This window comes from Chroicocephalus ridibundus, chromosome 11, assembly GCF_963924245.1.
Source record: "Chroicocephalus ridibundus chromosome 11, bChrRid1.1, whole genome shotgun sequence".
Lineage (NCBI taxonomy): Eukaryota > Metazoa > Chordata > Aves > Charadriiformes > Laridae > Chroicocephalus > Chroicocephalus ridibundus.
Genome location: NC_086294.1, coordinates 14,293,720 through 14,317,760, shown reverse-complemented (window position 1 = coordinate 14,317,760; position 24,041 = coordinate 14,293,720). Strand labels below are relative to the sequence as shown.

At 44.0% G+C, this 24,041-nt stretch overlaps 1 protein-coding gene across 3 annotated transcripts in view; it reads left to right on the top strand.

The window, feature by feature from the left end:
• The window catches only part of FSTL4 (follistatin like 4), a 243,501-nt gene that overhangs the window by 124,983 nt on the left and 94,477 nt on the right, over window positions 1-24,041 (top strand). For all 3 annotated transcript variants that reach the window (XM_063349320.1, XM_063349318.1, XM_063349319.1), the window contains exons 5-6: window positions 5,820-6,010; window positions 9,833-9,953. In XM_063349320.1, coding sequence (XP_063205390.1) covers window positions 5,820-6,010; window positions 9,833-9,953 — 312 coding nt within the window. The remainder of the gene's footprint in view (window positions 1-5,819; window positions 6,011-9,832; window positions 9,954-24,041) is intronic.

Below are 24,041 nucleotides of genomic sequence, written 5' to 3'. Positions count from 1 at the left end.
TATCAGATCATTTTTGATATTTATAGTACTGATATTTCTAGTAATCACTGCATCGTAAGGCACCTTGCACAATAATGTTTTACGGGGAGATTAGTTTACCCATCAAAGCAAGCTCTGCGCTTCCTCACTTTATTTTTATTTTATGTTAACTGCATTCCTTTGAAGGACGTTTATTCCCCAGACTTGCTGTTTCTCCGTTATCTGCTTTGACTCAGAAGCGGGCTGAAGATTGCTCGGGGATCCCACTGTAAAAACCTGCTCGAATTCACAGAAACCCAGAGTAAAATTCTTAAAGAGGGCAATTATTGAGGGAACTGGATTAATGATCTGTCATCACAATTTAGCCACATTCACCACTGACCTTTCACAGAGAGGATGCTCTTGATAAATGTAGTTCATTACCGAGTTCTGACATGAAAACAGAATGGCACTCTGTGTTTCTTGGCAGGCTGATCAATAATTTATCTGCCAAACCATGCAGAAGTGCTAAACAGGATGAATTACGTAGCCCCTGCAAAACAGAGCAAGAAACAGCATTGCTCGGCGTGAGCAGAGCATGTAAATGTGACGGTTGGTGGCCACACTTTAGCAATCAGACCTTAATACGCTGGATTTTTCTTTTACTTTTCTTCTGTCTTATTGTTTTTATTTTGCCTGTCTGTTTGGGGTTTTTTTCATTCAAACAGTGCCAGGCTTCACTGGTTTTGAAAGTGCTGTAAACAGATAAAAAGGGCTTGTGTATTCAGAAATCTACCCCGGTGTGGAGGGGGAGAATCGTGGGATTCCCTGGCTGGGGGGTCGCAGTGCGGTTCCTCGCTTTCGGCTCCATCCTACATCCCACGACCGTGGCTGCTGCAGAAGTAGGGCTCGAGGATGGAGAGCCACTGTAGGCTGCTGCCGAAGGAGGTATTTAATGGTCTGTTTCTTTCTACCCCAAAAAAATTGCCAGAAATCCCTGTATTTTGAGCGTGGCAAGTATATTGAAGTTTTATCCAAAGAGCACAGGAGGGAGCTGCACCTTGTGTGAGGTTTGTTTGAAAGTCACCAGCGTTTTTTTCTGAGGGCTACGAAGTGGGATGTAGGGCTCACGGGAGGGATACAGCTCCCAGGGCGGATACGGGCTGATCTCTAGCAGCGGGATGGATGGGAACAAAGGTGTCTCTGCCCAGAGCATCCTACCACAGTACAAAAACCATGCAGCTTTTCCTGGGGAAGACTTGTGTTTGCTGTACAAAGCCTTGCTGTCAAATTAGGCTTGTGTTCAAAAAGTGGGACGGCCATTGGTAGAAGTGATGCAGAGTCTCTTGAAATGGGAAGGTGGCCTTTGAGTTATTTTATTATTTTTTAAATTCCTAAGCTGGAATCTGAAGATAGTGGCATTATGTCTGTTATTAAAGTTCATGTGAAAAAAAAGCCTGTGTTAGATGATCAGCTTTTAGTTTTGATGTCAGATGCCTGTGGTATGCCCTTAGCTCTCCTCCTGGAATCAGCAGAATAAATCATACTGGGGTTATGGTTAAAGATGGAAAAGGAACGTGTGTGACTTTTTTTTTTTTTTTCTAGCCAGCCCTCATATAAAGTAGTGGAGAAATATGATCAAGTAAATGGAGAACTAGTTTAGGGCATGGAAGACAGAACAGCGGTTTTGGCTCATCCCAAATCTGTGTCTTCAGCTCTCTGTGTCTTGGTTCCCTTGGCTGTGTGGTGGGAATGGTGCCCTGAGCCCATCAGTAGCCGATACGGACAGGGGATCACAGAATCACAGAATCATAGGGTTGGAAGGGCCCTCTGGAGATCATCCAGTCCAACCCCCTGCCAGAGCAGGGTCACCCAGAGCAGGTGGCACAGGAACGCGTCCAGGTGGGTTTGGAATGTCTGCAGAGACGGAGACTCCCCCACCTCTCTGGGCAGCCTGTGCCAGGGCTCTGCCACCCTCAAAGGAAAGAAGTTCCTCCTCATGTTGAGGTGGAACTTCCTGTGCTCAAGTTTGGATCAGCTGGCAGTAGTACAACACAGGCATGTAAAGCACACGTGGTGGCATTTCTAGTGTTCAAAAACAGGGAAGGGAAGAAGTCCTTCGAAACCCATCTCAGAAGAGCGGTGGCGGTCACATCCCAGAGTGCAGGCTGGGACACCCTCCTCCAAGCAAGCCACCTCTGGAAATACGAAACTTGTCTGAGCTGGTCACAATTGCGAACAGAATCCAAGTCCCTGGGAAGCACTAACAAGGAAACCAAGCTGAGAGACATCCGTTAATGAGACCTACCAATGAGAGCAGCCTGAGATGAGATAAACTGCTAATGATGAGCTCGTGTTGCAAAGGAAACTGCTGGGGGCACTTAGCAAAGCGGAGACAAGAATGGGGATAAGCGAGAGGGCATCCAGATGGTTTTTCTGTGATTCTTTTTGTTTAACAGCTATGGTTGTAATACCTGAAAGAACAGCAATCGTGCCAGAGGTAGCAGTGCTGCCGGAAGCCTGAAGAGACAGTATTTAGTAGATAAAGCTGGTGGATCCCAGGCACAATGTAAGAAGATTACGAGTGTCGTCGACAGCAGGAGAGGGGCAGGTGGGAAGGAGAGAAAATACAGAGCTGTCTTTTGCAAGACCTATACAACCAGCTCCAAGGACTGTTAGCAGTCTCCATAGGGAAGACGGGTTAAAAGATGAAATAATAATGCCTAGTAAAGGAGGGGAAGGATCTTTCCTACAGGAGAGCCTAGCTGTCCTTGGCATTGCCTTGCCAAACAATTCAAGTTGCCTGAATGTGTCTCCTCCTTTCCTGGGTGGAGAGGAGGAGGAGGAGGTGATGTCTTTTATAGGGTGCCTCCAGCATCTATGTCTGGTCACTGTAGAGCCTTAGAGTCCCAAAATGAGCACACCTACCCTGGGCTGTCTTGCAGCCCAGATGAGTGTGTACTTTTTTTGAAAAGAGCAGTTCTGGGGTGGCTTTGTTTTCAGAGGGTGGAAAAATCTCGGGGGGTTATAATATAGTGAGAGGAAATTGCCATCTCCCGGCTTGCACCGTGCAACACGGTCGAGAGCCTGGGCACATCACCAGTGGGTGACCTGGTCAGGTCCCACACAGGCAGGAATAGAGATGCAATGTTTGGATTCAAGCATCTGCTCCTTGCACATACCGCTTATATTTTGCTGTTACACACGATTCATGCTAGAAATTCTGTTTAATCATGCAGTTCTGCTCAGTTTTGGCTGAGGCTCCAGTGTTCAACCAACTATCCTACCCAGGTAATCCTCCAAGCAGGTGCATGGCATCACACTGGTGCCAGAGTGCTGTTAGCCAGGGAAGTTCTCAATATAAGCTTAATAAAGTGAGAAGGGCTGTTAGATGAGGGGGCTTCAGAAGCTCTAAGGTCCTTTTCCAATTCTGCCTTTTGTGGTCAGAAAGAGGGTTAAGGTGGAGGTGAGTCAGGAGGCCACCAAGGGAGGAAGGCTGGGAAAGCACTGCCCTAGGCAAAAGTTAGGGGATATCTGCAAAAAACACCCAACTGCAGAAAATAAAAGGTCTGGAGGCCGCAAAGGAAGAGCTGCTTTGGCATAAGCTTCTGGCAACAGCTGATAGGAGGAAGTGAGAAATAAAACGGGGTAAAGGGAGCTGTCAGGGTGAGCGGATCTGCTGGCTGTGATGCACACGTAGATCCCGGCATGGGGTGGTCCCCGCTGTAGGAGGACCACATAAGTGGGAGAGGCCACCCGGGTGTCACCACGTGGCTTCCCTGGAGCTGTGCTTGTGCTCACAAATGGAAACCACGTAGCAGAAACGGAGTCGGAAGCAAATTAAATAGGTTTCCCTGTCTTTATTAGCCTTAGACACTTCTCTGGGATTAAGATTTGACTGAAGAGAAAGGCAAACTCCAGCTCAGAAAAACTATTATTGCAGGAGCTAAAATGGTATTTACAACAGGATTGCAAAATTCCTTGATTACACTGGATACAGCGATCAATTTTTCTCTTAAATAAGCGCACGATTGGAAGAAATAAATTTCTTCAAACTGCCTTCACAATAGCCATCAAATGACAGGGTTGGAAAAAAAATGCCAAAAAAACCCAGAAATAGTAAACAAGACTAATAGTCACCGAGTAGCCTCGTTTTTTCCTTAAAATGAGACTGATCCCGTGTGGGACCAAGAGCTCTTTGGAGGTTGTTTAGAGAGAAGGAAAATTTTTGCAGCTGCTCAGTATCCCTGAGCAGTGAGAAGCTCTCGAAACCAGAAGGGTCTGAGTTGAGGATGGAAAATAAGCCTTGCCTTGCACTTATTGCTCAGGTAGCAGTAGGGCACTGACCTGCCCAGTGAAGTCTGTCCTCTCTCATCTTCTCAAGTCATGGTGCTTTTGAAGTTGTGAGCACAAAATATGTAGGGTGGAAAAAAATATCATGACAGTAGATGGGTTTGCTATCGGAGAAATGCCTCCTGCCTAGAATTTTAATTGGGTTTTGGTTGGAGTGGGACCAAAGGACCGAAAATGGTGCAGCTCAGCAAGAAAAGGACAGGGACACTAGTTGTCAGGATGCCAGAGTCTTCTGTTATTTTTCAGAGGAGTCATGTTTGTAGTCTTTGGGGAGCAGATCTACAAGACTATTGTCCCTTAAACCGAGGTGAGACCAGGTTCCCTCAGATTTAATCCAACAGGGTCAGTGATGGGACGTAAAATAATAAAGTTGTTTTAAAACCATCATTATAGAGAATAAGGGCATCTACATTGTAGAGAAAATACATTACAGGGAAAAGAGCATCTAATGGGAAGAGCGGAATGTGCCGGTGCTGTTGGGGGGTGATGGTTGATGCCCACACAGCGTGGGACAGCTGGAGCCTGAGGGTGCACCAGGGTCCGCTCCAAGGCAGAGTCAGCCAGGTTCCGGCAAGGCACCAGGCACTTCGGTCTACACTAATGCAAACGGATTTGCACAAAAAAGACAGTTGCCATTCTTCATTCCACCAAGCTCTGCCAGACAGCAGTTGACCAGAAAAGGGCCGTAACATCTTATACCACTTTGGGCATGTGGATGTTTCTCCACTAAGAGGATGCCCTTAAATCAGGGCAAGGCGTTCCCCGGGGAAGAGCCAGGGAAGAGCTGGCTGCTGTGAGCATCGCAGGAGCTCTCAGGGTCGTGAAGGTTTAATCTGATTCCTCCAGCCAAACCGGCATCACTTCAGAGCGAGTGGCTTGAGAGCTCTTCTGTGATAATAACCTTTTTTTTTTTCCTGGTCAGGGGCTGAGGAAAGCATTCGTGTCGGTCTGCAGTGGGGTGATGGGTGCAGGCACCAGCAGCACCCGAGCCGCAGGGGCTCCCCGCAGCCCTGCGCCCCTCGCTGTCCTCCCTCTCACCGCCTTGGGCTGCCTTTAAGGATTCCTTAAGATCAGCCCCGTGTTTGGCACAGGGCGACACTCAGGGGTGCTGTTTATTTATGTTTGTGGCACTTTCTAAACATCAGCTTCCCCAGCTTTGTTTTTGACTTTATAATCACAGGATAGATGACTTTTATTTTATCTTTACGAAAACTTAGAGCCAGTTTAATATGGGTGGGGATTACCAAGAGGAGCGTGAAAGTCTGTAACTGAGGCCCTTTAATCTGGACGGGAACATGCTGGAGAGAATCCTTGACAGCAGGATTTAGAAAAACTGCCGGCTATTACAAAAGGTAACGACTCCAGGAGCTCCCAAGCACAGAGCCGGGTGGTGCTGTGTATGCAGACAGCCTGTCTCTGGGCCTTATTTCCCCCTTTAGGAGCTCAGGCCTTTAAAAATAAGATCCAGGCGAATGCACATGGTCCAGTAATGCGGTCTTATCTTTTAGGTGACACCTGTACAATGGCAGACTACAACCGGCTTAAAAGCATCCTCCTGGACCTGCAGGCTCATCGGAGGAGCCTGCCGAGTGGCCCGGCCGAGGACAGAGCATCCCAGAAGCGCCTCTTAGTTGAAGATATGTTTAAGCACTTGGATATAAACGGTGATGGGCATCTCAGCAGCTCTGAACTGGCTCAGGTGGGTTTATTGTTCAATGAAAATGGAATTAGGAAGCGGGTTGCGTTTTTTCATTCGAAGTGCAAATTGAATGTAAGGCAGCAGCAGCCTTGTGAGAACAGTTGTTTGTCCGGCCGGCAGCAGGTAGAGGAGGAAAATCTGCCGCTGCACGTGAGTCTCTCTCTGCAGCTCTGGGGAGACGGTGTTGTCTCAAATATTTGAAGCTCCTCCAGAAATAAAAAACCATGGCAGCTTTCCAGCCCCATCCTTGCCCCTGAAAACAGATACTAATCCTCACTGCTAACTGTCATCTTCTGAAGTATTTCCAGCTAGCCAGCTTGGGGAGAATTAATTTGGATTTTTAGGTGTATGTAAGTTAGGCAGAAATCCCTTAATTCTTCCTCCTTGCCTTCTGGACCGTGCATTAACATATAGAAACATGACAGCAAAGTTGGAATATTTTTTTAAGAGATTTATTTTCCAAAAATCCCTAAGCAGATACTGAAATGTTGATTAGCAGAACCTAGTAACGATAGAAAAGGTGAGAGCTTGAAAAAAACTGTTATTTCTAATTGTGGGCATGCTGTGCTGTTGGAATTTGTCCCATGGGTAATGTGAACGGAACACGCAGCCCCGGCGCTCGAGCCGATTGCTCTGGGTCCTGAACCTGCTCTTTGCTCATGCAGACCTGAGAAAATAGCGCTGTAAATAGGAGAAATCGCATTATGCCAGGGGTGGGAAAATGTTGTCTTTTCCATTTCATCATGTCATCCGTGAGAAGGATTAGAGGCAAACCCCTTTTAAGAGCCTTTTGGAAGCCAGTACCTGCCTGGGAGCTGTTCCGCTTTCCAAAGCTGGCGCTTCACCCTTTGCTCGGCAGGAGCATCGCGTCTGCGCTCCCGCATCCCAGCGAACACGACGTGCGGTGCTGTTCCCGCCTGGAAATGTAAACTGGGAGCAAGATGGGGGACAGACAGGAGCTTGCTCCCCTCTAGCTCCCTCCTGTATCAGACAGTTTGCGCTGAATTTTAATCCTCAGGCTGTTGACACGATGCACGATCCTTTCTGCACAATGCAAAGTGTCAGCGTAAATCCCCTTAGATCCCAGAGCTATGAATATATACAATACTTCATCTAAATGCGATGATTTTTTTTAATATAAAGACATGGTAGGTATGAGAAAACACTTTTATCTGAATTCAGAGCCACCTTTTGCATAGTGACATCTAAGTGTCTGTTCTGCTCTCCAATTTTTTCCACTGTTTACATGAAACTTATTCCGTCAGGATATTAAAACTCAAGTCGCATGGAAATAAAGGTTTGGCAGCCTGAAGGCCATTACCATTAGGAGGAAACAATGACCTGCATTTTAAAGGAGCAGGACTCCGTGCTTTAAGGTCTGCCGCAAAGTTACTATGGGCTTCATTTGCAGATGTGCTTGGAGCCCAGGTCTCTCTCACAAGAGCAGCCATAGACCTTGGCTGCTGGGATTTTAATTCTTCCCTTCTCACCGTTACCAAAATCAGTAACAGTGCTTGCACATCTGGAGCCCGCTTCAATTTGATGGCCCAGGATAAGTTCAGCCCTCAGCTGGGAGCCCTCTCACCCAAACACCCTCCGCGAAGGCTTGCCACCAGCGTTGCTGAGTTGACAGCGTGACCACCTCTCAAAAGACAAAATAATGCCAGTTAATACAGAATGTAGATAAGCCACGACTGTTTTTAAGCCTGAGCTGAATGGCACTGCTCCTGGGCCCCTTGGTGGGAGCGTGGCCGAAGTCCTGACCAGGCTGAGGACACATCTGCAGGGCAGTTCTGCGGCTCTCACAGTGGCAGCATTCGCAGTTTTTGTGTCAATTCTTTATTTTTCTTGTTGGCTCTAACAACAAGGTGATTTTCATCTGCTCTTATATGACCAGTTTATTCACCCAGTTTTCAATGTATTTGTTTTTTTTTAGGTAACAAGCAATTTTTATTTCCCGTGTTATAGTCTTAACAGAAATTGTCTCACCTTGTTAGGTAGATCTGTGATTGATTTGTGTTGGCTCCTTAATTTGAAGCTTTCTGCAACTTTAAAATTCCCCCAGCGATGGGAGTTTCATTGCCCGTGGGTAGAGGCAGCTGAAATGAACGTGGTGCAGTGGGACCTCCTTCTCTCTGGCTGCTGGATGAGCTGCTGCTGTGCATTTTCTTTGTTTTATTTAAAAGAAAAATAGTCTCTTGAGCACTATAACCTTGTCTGCAAGGAAAACCACGAGGCAGGTAATGTGCACTGCTGCAGAAAAAAGTCATTTTTAAGACCTGAAGGGGGATCTTTAGGAGGCTCGTTGCAGAGGGATTCACTCCAAAGGAGAAACTGGAAGCAGACTCCCTCCGGAGAGGACAGTCCTGCATCAGGGCAGCACCCAGCACTGGGAGACGGCGAGGATCTTTGCCCATTTGTTTGTTCTCCACAACAGAATTGCTTTGAGCAAAAAGATGGCAGCGGATCATAGAATCATGGAATGGTTTGGGTTGGAAGGGACTATAAAGCCCACCCAGTGCCACCCCCTGCCCTGGGCAGGGACACCTCCCACCACACCAGGTTGCCCCAAGCCCCGTCCAACCTGGCCTTGAACCCCTCCAGGGATGGGGCAGCCACAGCTTCTCTGGGCAACCTGGGCCAGGGGCTCACCACCCTCACAGCAAAGATTTTCTTCCTGAGATCTCATTTAGATCTCCCTTCTTTCCATCCCGCTCTGTTCAGAGCTGCTTTGCTTCCTGGCTGCTGCCAGACCCTATCCAATAGTTTCCCTCCGGACCCAGCAGTGTGAAATGCTCGTGTAGGTTTGCAGCCATGGGGGCGCAGGGCTATTAGCAAGGGTGGTAATTGGAATGTTATTTCCATTTAAAACTTTAATGTATTTTAAAGTCAGATTCATAAATCTCCTGAATTTGTTGCAGCTGAAGTGTTTTGTGTTGTTTTGGGGTTTTTTTCTGACGTTAAATCAAAAGGACTTGTAAAAACTTGTCAGTCTTATGAAAAGTTAATCAATTTTCAATACAAAGGTAGACAAAGGGAAATTTCCATCTTTAGAAGATTGATCTTGGAAGTTATGGTTGATCTCACTTTTATTGAACATTTTTACTTGCTAGGTGAAGGGTCATTTTTTTAGCATTATTGCTTTAAATTGCTTCAATATAATGGGCCAAGACTGGAATAGTAAATAAAAGAGTCCCTGGACTGCAGCAAAAATCCTTCCTGCCCGGAAGATGCAACATTTCAGCAGTTTTCTTCCTGTTCTACAATAAATTCAGAGAACCCAACATTTTCATCATGCTTAGGTCTGAGTTTGGCAATTTGCTGAGTTGGATGTACGGCTTCTAAAGCTCTCTTCATTTTTAATGTAGAATGTGTGAAATGTTTAGAATACATAAGAAACAGACTGTCAGGGGCTGGAAAAACACATCAGTGTTGAATACAGCATCCACTCTTGCCCATTCTAGTCCTAAAAGCAAGGAATAAAATTTTGTCCTTACCTCCAGGGGAGAGAGGAAAAACAGACTTTCCTTTTTCCCTGTGGAACATTTATTTTTCAATACGTTTGCAAAGTGAAAATGCATTTATGTGCTGCTGCTGAAGGAAGAGGCTCCTCACCCTCAACGGTCCATGGCCCATGAATTGCAGCAGGAATGCGAATATCAGTTGTATCTTGATACAAAGCAAATACGTGACAATAGATAAGATATATCTATATATATATGTTTCCTCAAAGGTCGTGTAATGGAAAATCCGCTGGGTGAGCCAAGACGGCAGGCTGTATCTTTACATCATATGTAAGCTTTCCTGTTCTCTTTGCTGTAGCTAATGAAGAAGGAGGAGCTGGAAGATGATTTATTGGATTGTACACTAGAAGACCTTCTCCGGTTTGATGATTACAACAATGACGGCCGCTTAACCCTGCAGGAGCTCTATACAGCATTCCGTAAGTCCCGAAGCTTTTGTCTGTCCTGGGTGTTGAAAGCATGCAAATACCTGTGGTGGCAATGTTGTCTTCCCAGACACGGTCAGCAAAGATAATCCCTTTTTGTATTTAATGCCATGAAAATACTACGGAAGGCTTGTTTCTAAAGGTTACTGTGATCCAAAGGATAAGCATGAACTAGGATGTTGGTAAAAGCGTGTGGGGCTTACTGTTTTCTTCTGTATTTTGTTGTACTTCTTGTTGCTGGCTTATGGTTGATGGCGATGGAGAGATGTTGGTGAACTGGCCAGGTCTGTAGACCTGAGTATGTGGTTTCCAAGTAACCCTGAGGAAACAGGGTTGAAACCTGTCCAAATGTCTCGCAGTAATATGAGTTAGTTTGATGTGGGGAAGGTGTTTTACTGAATACTCTGCCTGGGAATTATGCTTTCTGCCATTTGTTTCCGTGTTAGTAATTGGATTATGGTGTGCAATCTCGGTACGTATCTTGGCACCATTTGCAAGCTTTCCTAGATTACTGAGCTACTTAAACAATATGAAAAAATAAGTGCTTGTGTTATCCCATTTATCTTCATAACTTTACGTTCATGCTTTTAAGTTAAGCGTTTATTGAAGTACTTCCCTGGAAAAGGCCCACGTTGTCTCCTCCACCCAGATGATAAAAGGTTTTATTGATGCCTGTCCCTTTGGGATACTGAAAAAGACAGACAGAAAATGTGGCGGGCTTTTCAACAATCAGGATAGTGAGCTACAGAGCACTTGTCTGTGGTTTAATCAAAGACGTTGTTAATGGTCGTTAAACAAAACCAGGATTCAGCCGTTGAACTGTTGAGTGCAGGTAAAAGGCTGATAACAAGCTGGTTTCCTTTTAAGCTGGATTCTCAAAGCTTCGGCATTTTAAAGACAAAGGAATTTCACTACCTCTTGATTTCGTGTTCTAAACCAGGGCACCGTGCTCCAGAGCCTGCTGGGTGGGAAACGCTTGGTGTGTGTGAGAGTCACCCTGTGCCCCGCCCCAGCGCATTCCTTGCTGATGCTCTTTGGCAAGCCACGATGATAATGCAAAACCTCTATTTTTGCGAAATATCCTGTTTTCTAAAGAGAATGGTTTGTTTTCTTGACTTCTGGCTTTTCATTACAAAAAAAACCCCAAACAACTTTGGATAATAATGTTTAAAGTGCTTTAAAATTAGCCCCAGTTGTCACCGTGGACCTGTTTGAACTGCATATGCGTTTAATTCAACTGAGCACACTCAAACCAGCAGATATACAGTAAAACATAAAACCTCTTACATTAAGAAGGCCGTAAAGTGAATTAACCCAGCTATAAAGGCTTGACACACAGTTATTTGGAGGCATATTTGGATTAATCAAGTAGGCAATGAAAATAAGACAAGTACAAAATATTAGCCAATGAACAGAGATAGTAATCGATAAACTGCAAAAATATTGTAACAAAACCCAAGATGTAATGAGTGTCTATCAAAAGGATTTTGTAAATGAATTGTTCTCCATGTGAAGCTGAAAATCAGACTTACTCTCCATTTTCAGTTGTCGTAGAATCTCCGTTTTTATCGAGAGTGGTTAGTGGCTCATCAGTTTTTAATTTAAAAACAAAGTTTATTGTTTACAGCTTTAGAAATTTTGCGGGCTCTGTTTGTGAACTTTAGTGCTTGGGGAAAGTGTATCTTTTTCCTTTACTTTATTACACAATGTAGGAAAAACATCTCAAAAATACTTCAAACACTCGTCTTAAGCACACACTGCGGTTCGCAGTCCTTAAAGTGTTTATGAAATTTGTGCGTCGTTATGAGTCAGAATTTGGCTTGCAACAGTAGTTTAAAGGTACAACATCCCGCACATTTTTCATATTTGTGGCCCATTAGGGTGAGCCTTTTGTTGCTTGAAATTCACCCAAGCCGCTCATTTGTGCACACTGGCAGCAGGCTGCGGGGATGGCTGCTCAGCAAGCCGAGGAACATAATCACCAGAATTCAGTGACATCAGAAAGTCTCCGTCTAATTTATCCTCTCAAAAACTCCGTTACATCTGTTTCGGTGCACCGTGCTCGGGGATAGTGTTGCAGTGTTGGAAAGGTTTGAAGATGACCTTGATAACGTGAAGAGCTTTCCAATTTGTCATTCCTGTGCTGCTTTAGAAGTTGCATTTCATGTTAAAGAGTCTCGTGGCCTTTCTGTAACTCACAGAGCCCCAAAATGATCTCTTTCTCTCTCTCCGTGTATTTCTCTTGCTTACTCTTGACCCATCGTCTCTCTCCAAGACCCACAGAGATTCAAAGGGTATTTTTGATCCCCATCCATGTTGATGAGCTGTAAATCAATGAGAACTGCGTGGATGAGAAGAATCCAATCTCTTACCTTTTTTGAAATGTTGTTTCACCCTTATGAGCACTACATCTAATAGGTGCTATTTTTAATAGTAATTTCTAATCACGCCAATCATTTGCATACACATCTTAATGCACAGTTTTGGATTATAAGCAGAAATAGTGGCTCTCCTACTAACCTGATCATCTTTCTTCTGATTTTCTGGATGTTCTTTTGTTCCTCAATCCCAAGAATACAACTTTTAGGAGCTGACTTGCACGTATGGGGATGACTAGAAATATCAATTAACACAGGATTAAAGTATCACTTTTCAAATCGACTTAATCATACATAAGTAATGTATGAGATGGATAAAATGCTCTCCTGGCAGCTCTGGCAAGAACGACTTGTAGGTATCTTCTAATTTCTCATTAATAAATTTTATTAGATAAGCAGGCTCACGACCATAATTTAAAAGAAATAATTTTTAATGTGGTTATCTCAAGTTTTTCACATTCCAAAAATAGAGAGTACTAGCAAGTATATTTGTCTGTTGTCTTTATATTGTCACAAAGATTTGATAAATGAGTAATAAATAAAAGGCTTAGTTGTCATAAGAGCTAAAGCAGAACATGCATCTAATTAATCAGCATGGAGAGAGTCTGGTGAATTGGCAAGCACATCACCCAGCTGAGTCATACTTTAAATACGCTCAGACGAGTGATTTTTGGATATAGCTTTTGGAACCGTATCTGACTGGAGGTCATTAGAATTAAGCATGTCACTTTTGGCATTCCTGTTGTCTTCCCTAATGGGAAAGTAGAAGGTTGGCAGATGTGAAAGCCTAGCTGAAGAAAAAAAAAAAATCAGTGTAATCTTCTAGATCTATATTATCATCAATGTGGACAGGTCAATTTGTAATACAAATATGTCAGAGAGAGGGAAAACATGCATTCCATCAAAATGGCTTTATCTTGTCAACATTGTTTAGCTAATAAGAAGTTATTAACCCTATGGTAAAAGCCCCTTAAATTCCAGCTCGTTGGCAATTAGAGCGCTCTCCTAACCAACATCCCCTTCCCACAGCTTCCCTTGGCATTTCGTTACGTTTGTGGGAGCACAGAAAAGGCCTTTTGTGGGGGTCTCTGCTACCCCACTGCAGTAAGGCACACTGGGCCTAGCAAGCTTTTTGACTGAGGTTGTGTAAAAGACCAGTAATGTTTCATTAGGTCAGGTTAGAAATTATGCCCTAAAGTAATTTCCCCGTCTCAACGCCATCGTGGCTTAGTGCTGTTGCCTTGTGTGCCCTGCGCTTCCCGCTGCAGCTCTCGAAGGCTGCCGTATCACAGTTCGTAGTGGCTCTGCAGTGACATTTTGCGATCCTTAATGTCTTATCTGGACCAGAAAAAAAAAAACAAACACAAAGGCAGTTTGAAAGAAAAATAACCAAATTGTTATTTTTCAGTCCAGTCGTTATTTCCCAAGCATATGTTACATGTAGACAGAATATTGCAGTTTCTCTAAGATGAGAGATACGTTACCATGTAAAGAACACAAATATTGTTAAGGAGGAGTGAATTTCATGCAGGAATGAACACAGAAGAGGCTGCAGGATCAGCGCGCTCTTCTCTTAAACTTTTTCTTATAATGCTGTTACACTCTTTGCAAGGAGTTTGTTTTCTTCCCTGATTCTGCTTTAGTTCAGATTTATTTTATTTTTTCGACCTGTCCTTAATATTTATCAAAAAAAGCACGATGGAGAAATGTTAAAATGGGATCATAGAATGTTTAGAGTTGGAAGGGACCTTAAAGACCATCTAGTTCCAACCCCCTGCCCTGGGCAGGGACGCTTCCCACCAGACCAGGTTGCTCCAAGCCCCGTCCAACCTGGCCTTTCCCAGCACTGCAGCGGGGGACTGGGAAACCCCAGGGAAGAGTGCATTTGAATGAATTGGGTGAAAAAATTAATCAGGAGCTTGGCCTGGGCATGAGTGTTGGGTGAATCTCTGGGCAGAGCTGTGTAATTGTCCCAAATGTTTAGATCGATGCTTGTCGGGGAAAAGCCAAAGTCTACCTGGATGAAGAGGGACTGAAACCTAAAAAAGGGCCTTTGGGTCAAGCGGGTGAGGGAGATGTTGAGTGAGGAAGGAAGGTTTCAGAAGTGTAACTGTTCTTGATAGACATCTCATCTTCATGAGGGTGATAAATAAATTCAGTGTGAGGAAAATGAATACCTGTCCTTGGAAAAATACGTATTCCCCATACACCTGGTGAGCCCGCCCTTCCAGCAGAAATTGCGTCTGTAAATTCCATGTTCAGACAAAGTGTTTACTCACATCTTTACAAAGCTGTTCTCCTCAATGGCATGGCACGTAGGATTGGGTATTTGTTACTGCTACCTTCCAGCTAGATTGGTCAAGCCAGGTTAATTATATTGGACAACTATATTGTGAGATAAAATGTTTTGCTTGAGGTGTTCTCTTAAGCAATTTTGTGGCAACAGTTATCTACAGGATCAAATCACAGTCCTAAAATATTGACAATTCGTGCTCTATGCTCTGCCTCTTCGGCTGTAATCTCCCTGCTATGTGATTTTTCTTTCATGTTGCTGCAGATATTGGTACAAACTTGGAAATAATTCATTAGCTTACCAACATTGATTTGCTTCTCCTGTGAGCTATGTGATATAGAAACTTCAAACACGCCAGAGCAAGCAGGGGAGCACCGGCCTCTCCTCTCGGTTGGAGGCAGCGTTAGAGGTGATGGGAACTACTCGGGGAAGAAATGAGGTTTCCTTCAACTGGCCAACACAGCCCATTCCCGCTTGCCTTGAGGCAGCCGTGTTACTGAGGATCAAGGCAACTTACTGGGCGTTTTCTGGAATGATGAATGTAATAATGCAGTCTTGTAGCACAAACGGACCTAGCAGTTAAAAATCAAGCAAAAAGCAGAAATTTAAAACTGTTCAGCTCAACTTCTGCAGCAGGTGCAGACTGGCTGAGCAGGGATGGAAGGAAAAAAACAAGCAGCATGCAAATCACTGCAACAGCATTTGGTAACCAGCGTTTCCACAGCCATGCTGGGATCCTGCGCTGGGTTTTTAGGCATTATTAGGGGCGAGCTGGCAGCGGTGTGCTGTAGGTAGGCACGGCAGCTTCGCCAAGGGCAGACACAGAAACCAGGGCTGAGGGGCTCTCCGTGCCTGGGCTGATGCCGGTGCTCCAGGGACAGGCTCCAGGTCAGGGCTGCCTTTGATCAGCGCTCGGGGTCTCCCTGCTCAATAAGTCCTGACTTCTTAGATCATCTTCAGAAGCACCTAGCTCCTTGCCTCGCTCATAAATGCAGTGTAAGATGCCTGGCTTCAGCACAAGGAATGACCCTGTTGCACCTGGAAAATGTAATTTTTGGCTAGTAGGATTCCTCAGCTGGGGAGACATCTAAGTGAGTTCATCCTTACTCCATTTTAATGGGCAGGTAATTTTTGAATGTGGAAAATTTTCTTGCTTTGATTTTCTTCTTTTTTTTTTCTCCCTTGCTATCAAAGAAACACATTCTGCAAAGAAGGTGATTTCTTTTTTGCTCTTTTGTAAAGCTCTGCTCATTGTGGAAATCTTCAGCTGTGAGCTTCAAGTCTAAAATCTATCACTGGGCTCCAGCAAAGTGCCCTGCATTTCTTGCAGTTCCACAAAACATCTGTCAGAGTCAGGTTTTGTTGTATATTCTCAATTGTTTCGCTGCATTTCGAACCAAGTAAAAGGCATTTTCTCAGAAGAAACAAAATAAAACAACAGAATTAATTTGTAGGAAGAAAGACAAATTTATTCTAAGCAAAAATGCTTCAAATGCTAAAATATGATTCCAGAGAAAACGCTAAGAATGCTCAGATCAGGAAAAAAATACCTTGCCCGTGGATGCATCTTTAATGGTGGAAAGAGGTTTTGCTTTAGACTGAAAAAGGGAATGTTTCCATGTTGACATCAGAGGTGAATTAATCTAACCAGGTTTGCTGATTGGTTTTGTACTCTGCTTAGTTTGTACATTTTTGTGTTGTGATTTGAAATATTTCGGTCTCCTGACATAAAATTTTGGCAGAATTAATGGCAAATGTAGGCATGGTTAAAATTATCATGATTTCCTGGGTTTTGGTCAAGAATTGCTGCCCAGATTTTTTCGGAAAAAGGCAGAGAGAGTATCTGACGCTGGGTTTGCTGTTTCTTTCTGCGCACACATATCAGTCGCACGCGGGAACCGGCGCGCTCGAGTGTGAATTCCCAAACTCCAGGAGTTTTTCAAATACCTCTCATTTCGAAGATACCATCTGCGAAATGTCAACAGGCTTAACATGTAATGACTGAGTAAGAGAAAACGAACTAATTACAAGTTGTTATTGGAAATCTATTGTCTACAAATTGCAAAGAAAACTCACTAGAATACAATGTACTGGTGATTTTAAAATGCTTTTCAGGGTGCATTGATTTGTTAATCTCGGTTTTAAATGCAAGAATTTGCAGTGTGGAGTAGTGCTTCAGAGGTGATGTAGTACAAACCATATCAAATGTCTACACCGACTCTTGCAGGAGTCGAATATTTAAATATTTATAAGTACTTATGAGTGACTCACTGGCGCATAAAACCAGGCAAATACCATTTCTCAAAAAATTATTTGATCCATACCGGCAATATTCACTGAAGCAATTTCGCAGGCACAAATAATAGCATTTTCGGTTGCTTGCAGACACAAAATTACGTCAGTGAACAGCAAATACAAATATTGATGAGATCATAAAATGGCTGACAGTCCTAGACATACATGCGCACCTTCAGATCACATAGGTAGAGATCTAAAAAGTACCGTTTGCTTTTTCAGTGAGCCGGGAGTGTGGAATTGCAGGCTTTCCTAGGGCTTCGTTCTTGTCTTGCAAAAGCAGATGCCATTTCTGAAAATCGGCTCCAAACATTCTGCGTTGCGTTTACTTTTATTTTTTTCACTCAAAGCCTGTCTTTCTGAGGAATTTGTGAAGCAAATGCAAACATAATCATGAAGCAAAAAGGTTTTTTCACTAAAAATGGGGAAAATCATCATTAAAATGCATAAGATTTTACATGAAGTCAAAAGCGTGATATGGCAGCATCCTGGGCAGGCTTCCCTAGGCCTTGTTTTATTACACACAATCTGGAACATCTTGGCTCCTGTCTTCCTCTTGTATTCTCTACCTGCTTTTTCCTAGTGGGTAATTGCTAGAGCTATACTTTTCTTTTGAAATCTGCCTTCATCTAAGGAAAGCCGCTGTGGGTGTTCTCTCTCCTTGCCCTTTCAGGCATCTCGTGGATGCTTTGAATCCCTTCTCCACCTACATGCTCTTCATCTTTTCTTTGACCAGTTTAGCAGATTCATAGATTTTAAGGCCAAAAATGTTCCTTAACGTATTGGAAAAAGTCTATCCCACATCTGTCTCAAATGTGTCTACTGCAGCTACCGCTCCCGATTCGTGTTGTGTTTGTCTTAGCTAGCTCCTGCTGCCTTTTAGGTTCGGTACCACCAGCATCGGTGCAGAGTAGCATCTCCCATGTGCCTGTATTCCCCTTCCCAACCGTCCAGGCAGGGATCACACTCATCTTTGGCCGCTGTTGTGTGTTTTGTCACTTACTGACCCTTTCCCCTGCTAAAGGTGGGGGCAGAATTAGTTACCTCATCTGTTTTTCGTTTTATGGTTCTGTCCCGCATTCCTCATTCCTGGACGTGTGGTCAATGTGTGATACATAACTGTATATGTGCTTATATTAAAATATTTTATTGTGCATGGGCACAGGTTACTAGCCAACCCAAAAAGCTCAGTACCTGAGTCCTGCCTTCCACTTTGTCACTCTCTGCTGTCCGTAATGTCAGCTGGGATTTCTGTCCTCGTTCCAGATCTCGATGGAGATGTCGAACAGATTTGGGCTTTGGATGACTCTCCATGCGGCGCCGCTAGAAACAGCCCCGTTTGAGTGGTCCCCTCTGAGAAGTGCTTTTTGAGATCCATCCATCAGCCAGTTCTTAGTCCGTTTAGCACGTACTTTATTGATATTGTATAACACTGCTGAGCTGCAGTGCTAATTTTTTAATCAAAATGCCAGAGCAGCCATCAGAAAATTACCAAGTACAGTACATATCCCCAGTGCAATGGTACGATTTATGTAGAGCCACAGCTGAGATGTTTTTATTTCATGTTCTTCACAGGAGAAAATCTCCTTGACAAATCCAGGATGTCCAGATAGAAGCTGAAAAAAATAGCAGTAGGAAATTGAATAAGCTGAACTCAAAGGTTGGTTCTGCTTTAATACTTCCAAAAAGAATAAAAAAAGGTGCTAGCCTTTGGAGAAAAGTAAAAAGCTTCGGAGATGCTTCAGTGGCATCAGGATTTGAGGTGAAACTCAGCTGTTGCCAACGTCTGTCTGTAGTACCATCATAAAAAGCTCATTCTCAAGTTTCTTGATGATCAAAACTTCAGCAAGAACATCAAGAGCCATCAATAGAAATAAATAACTCGCAGCTCGAGCCTGCCGTGCTTCCAAAGCACCACTTCTGCCGCCAGGTTTTCCCTCTGCAGTATATAAACTATGTCAGCAGAATTTTTGTTTCTCTTTGTCCAGTAAGTTCAGGTCCCACTGAACCCATGCTTTAAGCCACATTTAGATTCCATAACTTCCATTATGGTCCATGCGCTGCCATCCCAGCACTGTTATTAGAAACTTAATGCTTAGAGAAGTAATTTGTGACCGTGATTTACCAAGAAGGAAAAAAAGAAACATGCTAAGTATATGGTGGCTTTTTTCTTTTTATTGGTCATTCTGTTCATCATGCAAACCTGAATAATGTGTTAGAAAAGGTCACGGTACCCGCTGGGCACTGAAGGGCATTTGGAGCAGTGTCCTCCTCTGTGGCCAGCTGGAACCCAGCATTGTCTTGGAGCACTGGGCATCGCAGCCCCAAAAACTGCTGGAGTGGGGAGGGAGTGCAGAAGAGGGGTGGGAAAGGGAGTGGGGATGACAGTAATTTCAAAGCAAAGCAGCTAAAAAGGAGCGGGGGGAAAAGAGAGAATAAAAATATCCTCACCCCGTGATTTCATAAGGTATACACACACCTTTTGAACAGGAAATTAAATGGGAGAATTGAGAGCTTGAAAGACCAGGGTAACATTCAAAATGCACTTTCAGGCTGCGTTTCGGCATGAGCTGCGTTTCCCAGGGTTTTCCCACAGCCTGGTTTCACGTAGTTTCAGTGCAGGGCTCCGGTCTGATGGAGCTGCTGCTGGCATTGCTTTCAGGTAGAGACTTGATTTTTAAGTTTTTCCTGAAAGACACTGCCCAGACCATCTTTTCCTGTGGTTTTGTGCTCCTGTCTGGCTCTGTGGCCTGATTGCCCGTGTCATTCCTGCTTCATTTTAATCGCAGAGAAAATTCGGCTTTCTGCAGTGTCCGGTGCTACCCCGAAATAGAGTTTTCCATCACATCCCGTTTGCTGAAACTCCACCTGCAGCTGGGTTTGCCATCCTGCTGTTCATGTAAGGAAGCAAAAAAAAAAAGGCCAGCTTAGTTTGACCCTGGTCTCTGAAAACCCAAGAGCCGTTGCCAAGTCGTGACACCGTGTTGGCCGAGGTCAGGCAGGGCCGCTGCACTGTTTGTTTTTACGGCAAAGGCACTATATGCCTATTTTTAATATGCAGTCTCACAGCTATTATTTGATAGCTCTTACAGTTAGACTCATAAAAAATTATGCTGCATAAATGTCTCCCTTTTATATTCCGCTCACCTCCGAAAGGCTACTGATCTAAGGATCCCATTGCTGGTGGGGGAAAAAAAAAATCCTTTCTGCCATGAAAATTCGGGAGCTGTGTACGGAGTCCTTAGCAATCTGCTGAGAGGAAATGCAGCGCTACTATTGCTGGTCCTGGCTTAATGTTGTTCTGGGTATCTAACCTATCTCTGTTAGCACAACCCTCTGTAATAAAATTGGGAGCTGGAGGAAAAGCATTTACTAATGCTTCTATGGTCAAACTGGAGAATGATGTGCTGTGGTGCCTGCTGCTCAGCATCTTCCCCAAAACCTGGTGGTTTATGTGCCTGGGAGGGAGTTCCTCCAGAGGATGACCACTCATTTTGGGTGTAATTCCACAAGTAAAGTTACAATTTCCCGCAGTTTACAGCAATGAAGTTAAAAATGAACCATCTGGCAGGGCCTGTTTGGTAGGATGGGAATCTCATTTCTTTAATATTCTTAGGAATGCTAATGTGTTTTTCGTTAATACGCTGGTCCTGCAGTGAAAGGCTGTGGTTGCCTGTTGAGGACACCTTGGCTGGGGTGGGTGGCATGGACCTTCCCGTCCTGCGCAGCTTCCTGCAGCAGGGCAACCCAGATTCCTGAACAGCCCAGACCAGATGGAACCAAAACTCCTTTTTCTGCCCTAAAAACCCAAACAAGAGCATGGCAGACCTGACATCTGTAGCTGATACATAAGCATCGCTAGATAGGGTTTATATTCCTGTAGGACCTAGAGGCAAAGTTGTTTCAGAAGCAGCGATAACATCTGGTTGCATTTGGCCATTACGGATACCAGAAGCTCTTGCTTTCAGTCTTTTCAGGGGACTGCAGTTTATTGTAGCAGCAAAAAGAGCTCTGTGCCACATTCTCCTGCCATAAACAGCATAAAAGTTTGCACTGTCCGTCTTTAATTCATGTAAAATTCATGGTAGCCACCAAAATCATCTCCAGCCCATGAGACAAGCCCATATGGTTATTTATGGGCTTCCGAAGGTGTGTGTTCTAACGGGTTTAGAGAGCACATCTCCACTTATTTTGACAATAGTTATTGTTAGGGTTTTTTTCACCATTAGTATATATTCAGTGCAATATAAACCATAAAAAATACAGGTTAGACTAGTTTGGAGTCTGCTGTGAGGTGTCACACATCTCCTGGCAGGGCTAATAGAGCTGTTTTGCTTTTAATGCAATTTACTAACCCATCATCTGCTGAAATATGAGATGTATATGAGTCTAAATTTGTTACAGAATTGCTATTATCCTCCTTATTTTGTTTTAAGATGTATTTTTATGAACCCATTCACTCCAAGTCAGGCAAGATACATTCATGGAAAGACTCCAATATGTTAATTGGTATTTATTGAATACTTCAGTGTAATGTGATGAACAGGCACCGTGGATTGTAATTAATACATTGACATCCAAAGACTATAGCTGAATGGAAGATGAAAGCAATTTATAATGGACATGGCGTGCATTCATCTTGCAGTGCTGTGTGGACACCCACCAAGTCAAATAGCTTTCAAAGAAAATGGAAATGCATTTTCTTTGCCAGACAGGAGTTCCGTAGCGATGGTGAAACAGGCTGAGCCAGCAGAAGTACAAACCTGCGGGCGCTGGAGGGGCTGCTAATGCACCGACTCCTCTGGAGAGCAGCGCATCCCTCCGGCGGTACCAGGCTCCTGGGGAGGAGAGGGATGCTTAGGGAATAAAAGAACAAACTTGGACAGGAGGGATTTGGCTCAGAAAGTCATTTTCTCCTTTCTTAAATAGAGGGAGAGCAACCTGCTTACTCCTTTGATGCATTAGCACAGGTGGCCTCTTGAACATAATGCTTTAAACAAATTATACGAGTGGCAAATGCTGCTGTTTGTATTCTAGTGCGTAAACGGGGCTTCAGCAAATAAATAAACCAATGGCAAAAAGCCGCTTTTCAGATTTCACTTTTCAAGCCCCACAATGAGGCACTAATACAATTATGTCAAAAATGTGTTGAGCAGATAGAAGTAATGAACTGTTGGATTCCTTTTCTGCAAGGGCTTTCCAACAGAGGGATGTTGGGGAATAAAAGATTTTTTTCCCCGCGATAGGCATCATGTGTCCAAGAGCTTTAAAAATAATTAAAAAAAAAAAAAAAAAAAGAGTGGCAGGTTAGCTTCATTCTTCTGGCTCCTGGGAGAAGACCAGCAGCTCGGAGCGATCGTTGATCAGCTTTCCTTTTGTCAAACATTAGGCAAGGGAAGATTTGGCAGGTGTAATTTCCTTTAAGGAGAAAGCAAGAGGGGAGGGAAAAGGAAAGCTGGGGGACTTGGTGCCGCGTCGTACTGAGCCATCGCTTTAATCCTCCCATGTGGTGACTCTCTGTGTTTCAGATCTTCCGTCAGGCTTTGCAAGCGTTCTTCCGCCCATGAAACAAAAAGTGCTTCAATTAGCGTTAAGCAATCCACAAATTTGCTATAATAAAAGAAATTTTGAAGAAACCAACAGGGCCAGTGGCAAAGCAATTTCATTACATGTCTGCTGTCAGTGCACGGGATAATTTACTCTGAGGATTAGATACAAGTTGCTCATAGAAGAGGTTGATATATCTGATGGAGCAGTTATTCTTCTTGTGGGCGTTTTTGGTTTCCTATCGTTATTATTACTCTTGTTGTTGTTATTAGTTTTTGTGGACGGTGCCCCATAGGAGCTGGATTGAGAGGCCCAACTAATTTCAAATTGGCTTCAAAAGTTGTCAGATGTTTTAAGTCTTTTGAAGTAACAGGTTTGGCTCAACGTGGTGAGGATGGTGCTGGGCTCTGCAAGGAGCCGAATAAATGTTATAGGTGTTACAACAGCAGCATCGAGATAGTAGAAGTGTTATCTGAGCCTTGCTGTTTCTCTTGCAATTATCTTGTGAAGAATTACCTAATAATGAGCCAAACTAAACGAGATGATTTTGCTGTGCTGAAGTGTTATTTAATTAGTCATCGGGTGGTTTTGCAGTGGGGGGAGCCCGGGGAGCCCCAGGTCAGGCGGGGGCCGCGCTGCTGCACCGGGCTCCGGCAAACCCAGCAGTGGCCGGCTTTGAAGTACGTTATTTCTTTCTTTCTGTTTTCTCTAGTATCAAGTTTGTATCTGAAATGCAAATTCTGCATGCTGAGATGGTTTTTTGCCTCTTCCAGGTTTAAGCTGGTACGACCTCTCGCTAATTCCCCTCACATACACCTGTAACTTTTAAAAAATAATTTTTAAAAAGCCCGTTTACTTTCAGTGGAATTGCTCATGTGTCACAACACACCCGTCTATAAATATTTGCGGTCTCAGGTGCTGAGAAACCTCCTTTCGATCCGTTTCTTCTGGAAAACTTCTTTTCCCACTCCACAAAACGGCCAAAACATCTCCCATCGGGGCAGCCCACCTTATAAATAAATAAACAAAGCAGTGACAGCCCTGGAGGGAAAGCAGCACAAGGAGTAACAGAAACTGCTAATTTTTTATTTTATTTTTTTTTATCCCTGTTCGCCTTCATCAGGCTAATAAAATACACTAAGGAACCCTGCTCCATGGCATACAGTGACTCTGCTGCCACCTCGCCGCTGCCGCCTGCCCCTCCACCCCGACACTTCGCTTGGCTGCCTTTCTCTTCTCAATTAACTCAGGGTTTTGGTTTTTTTCATACCTGCCTCTTTCTACCCTGGTGGAAATAAAGGGAAGGGTTTTCAAATGAAGACACAGGAGGCACATGAACAATTCCCATTTTGGCAAATTAAGGGATTTCTAAGCCTCCTTCTTGCATAACTCTTGAAAAAAATGTGACTATCAGTGTCTGAGAGCTGTTTCTAAGACTTTTTTTGATGCTTAGAAATTGTTCTACGTCAACAGCAGATGGGTCTCAGCTGTCAGGGGCTACAGCATCTCTCTTCAATTCACAGATGCTGAAAATCTGGAAAGTTCAAGGGTAATGCATGTCTCTTGTCT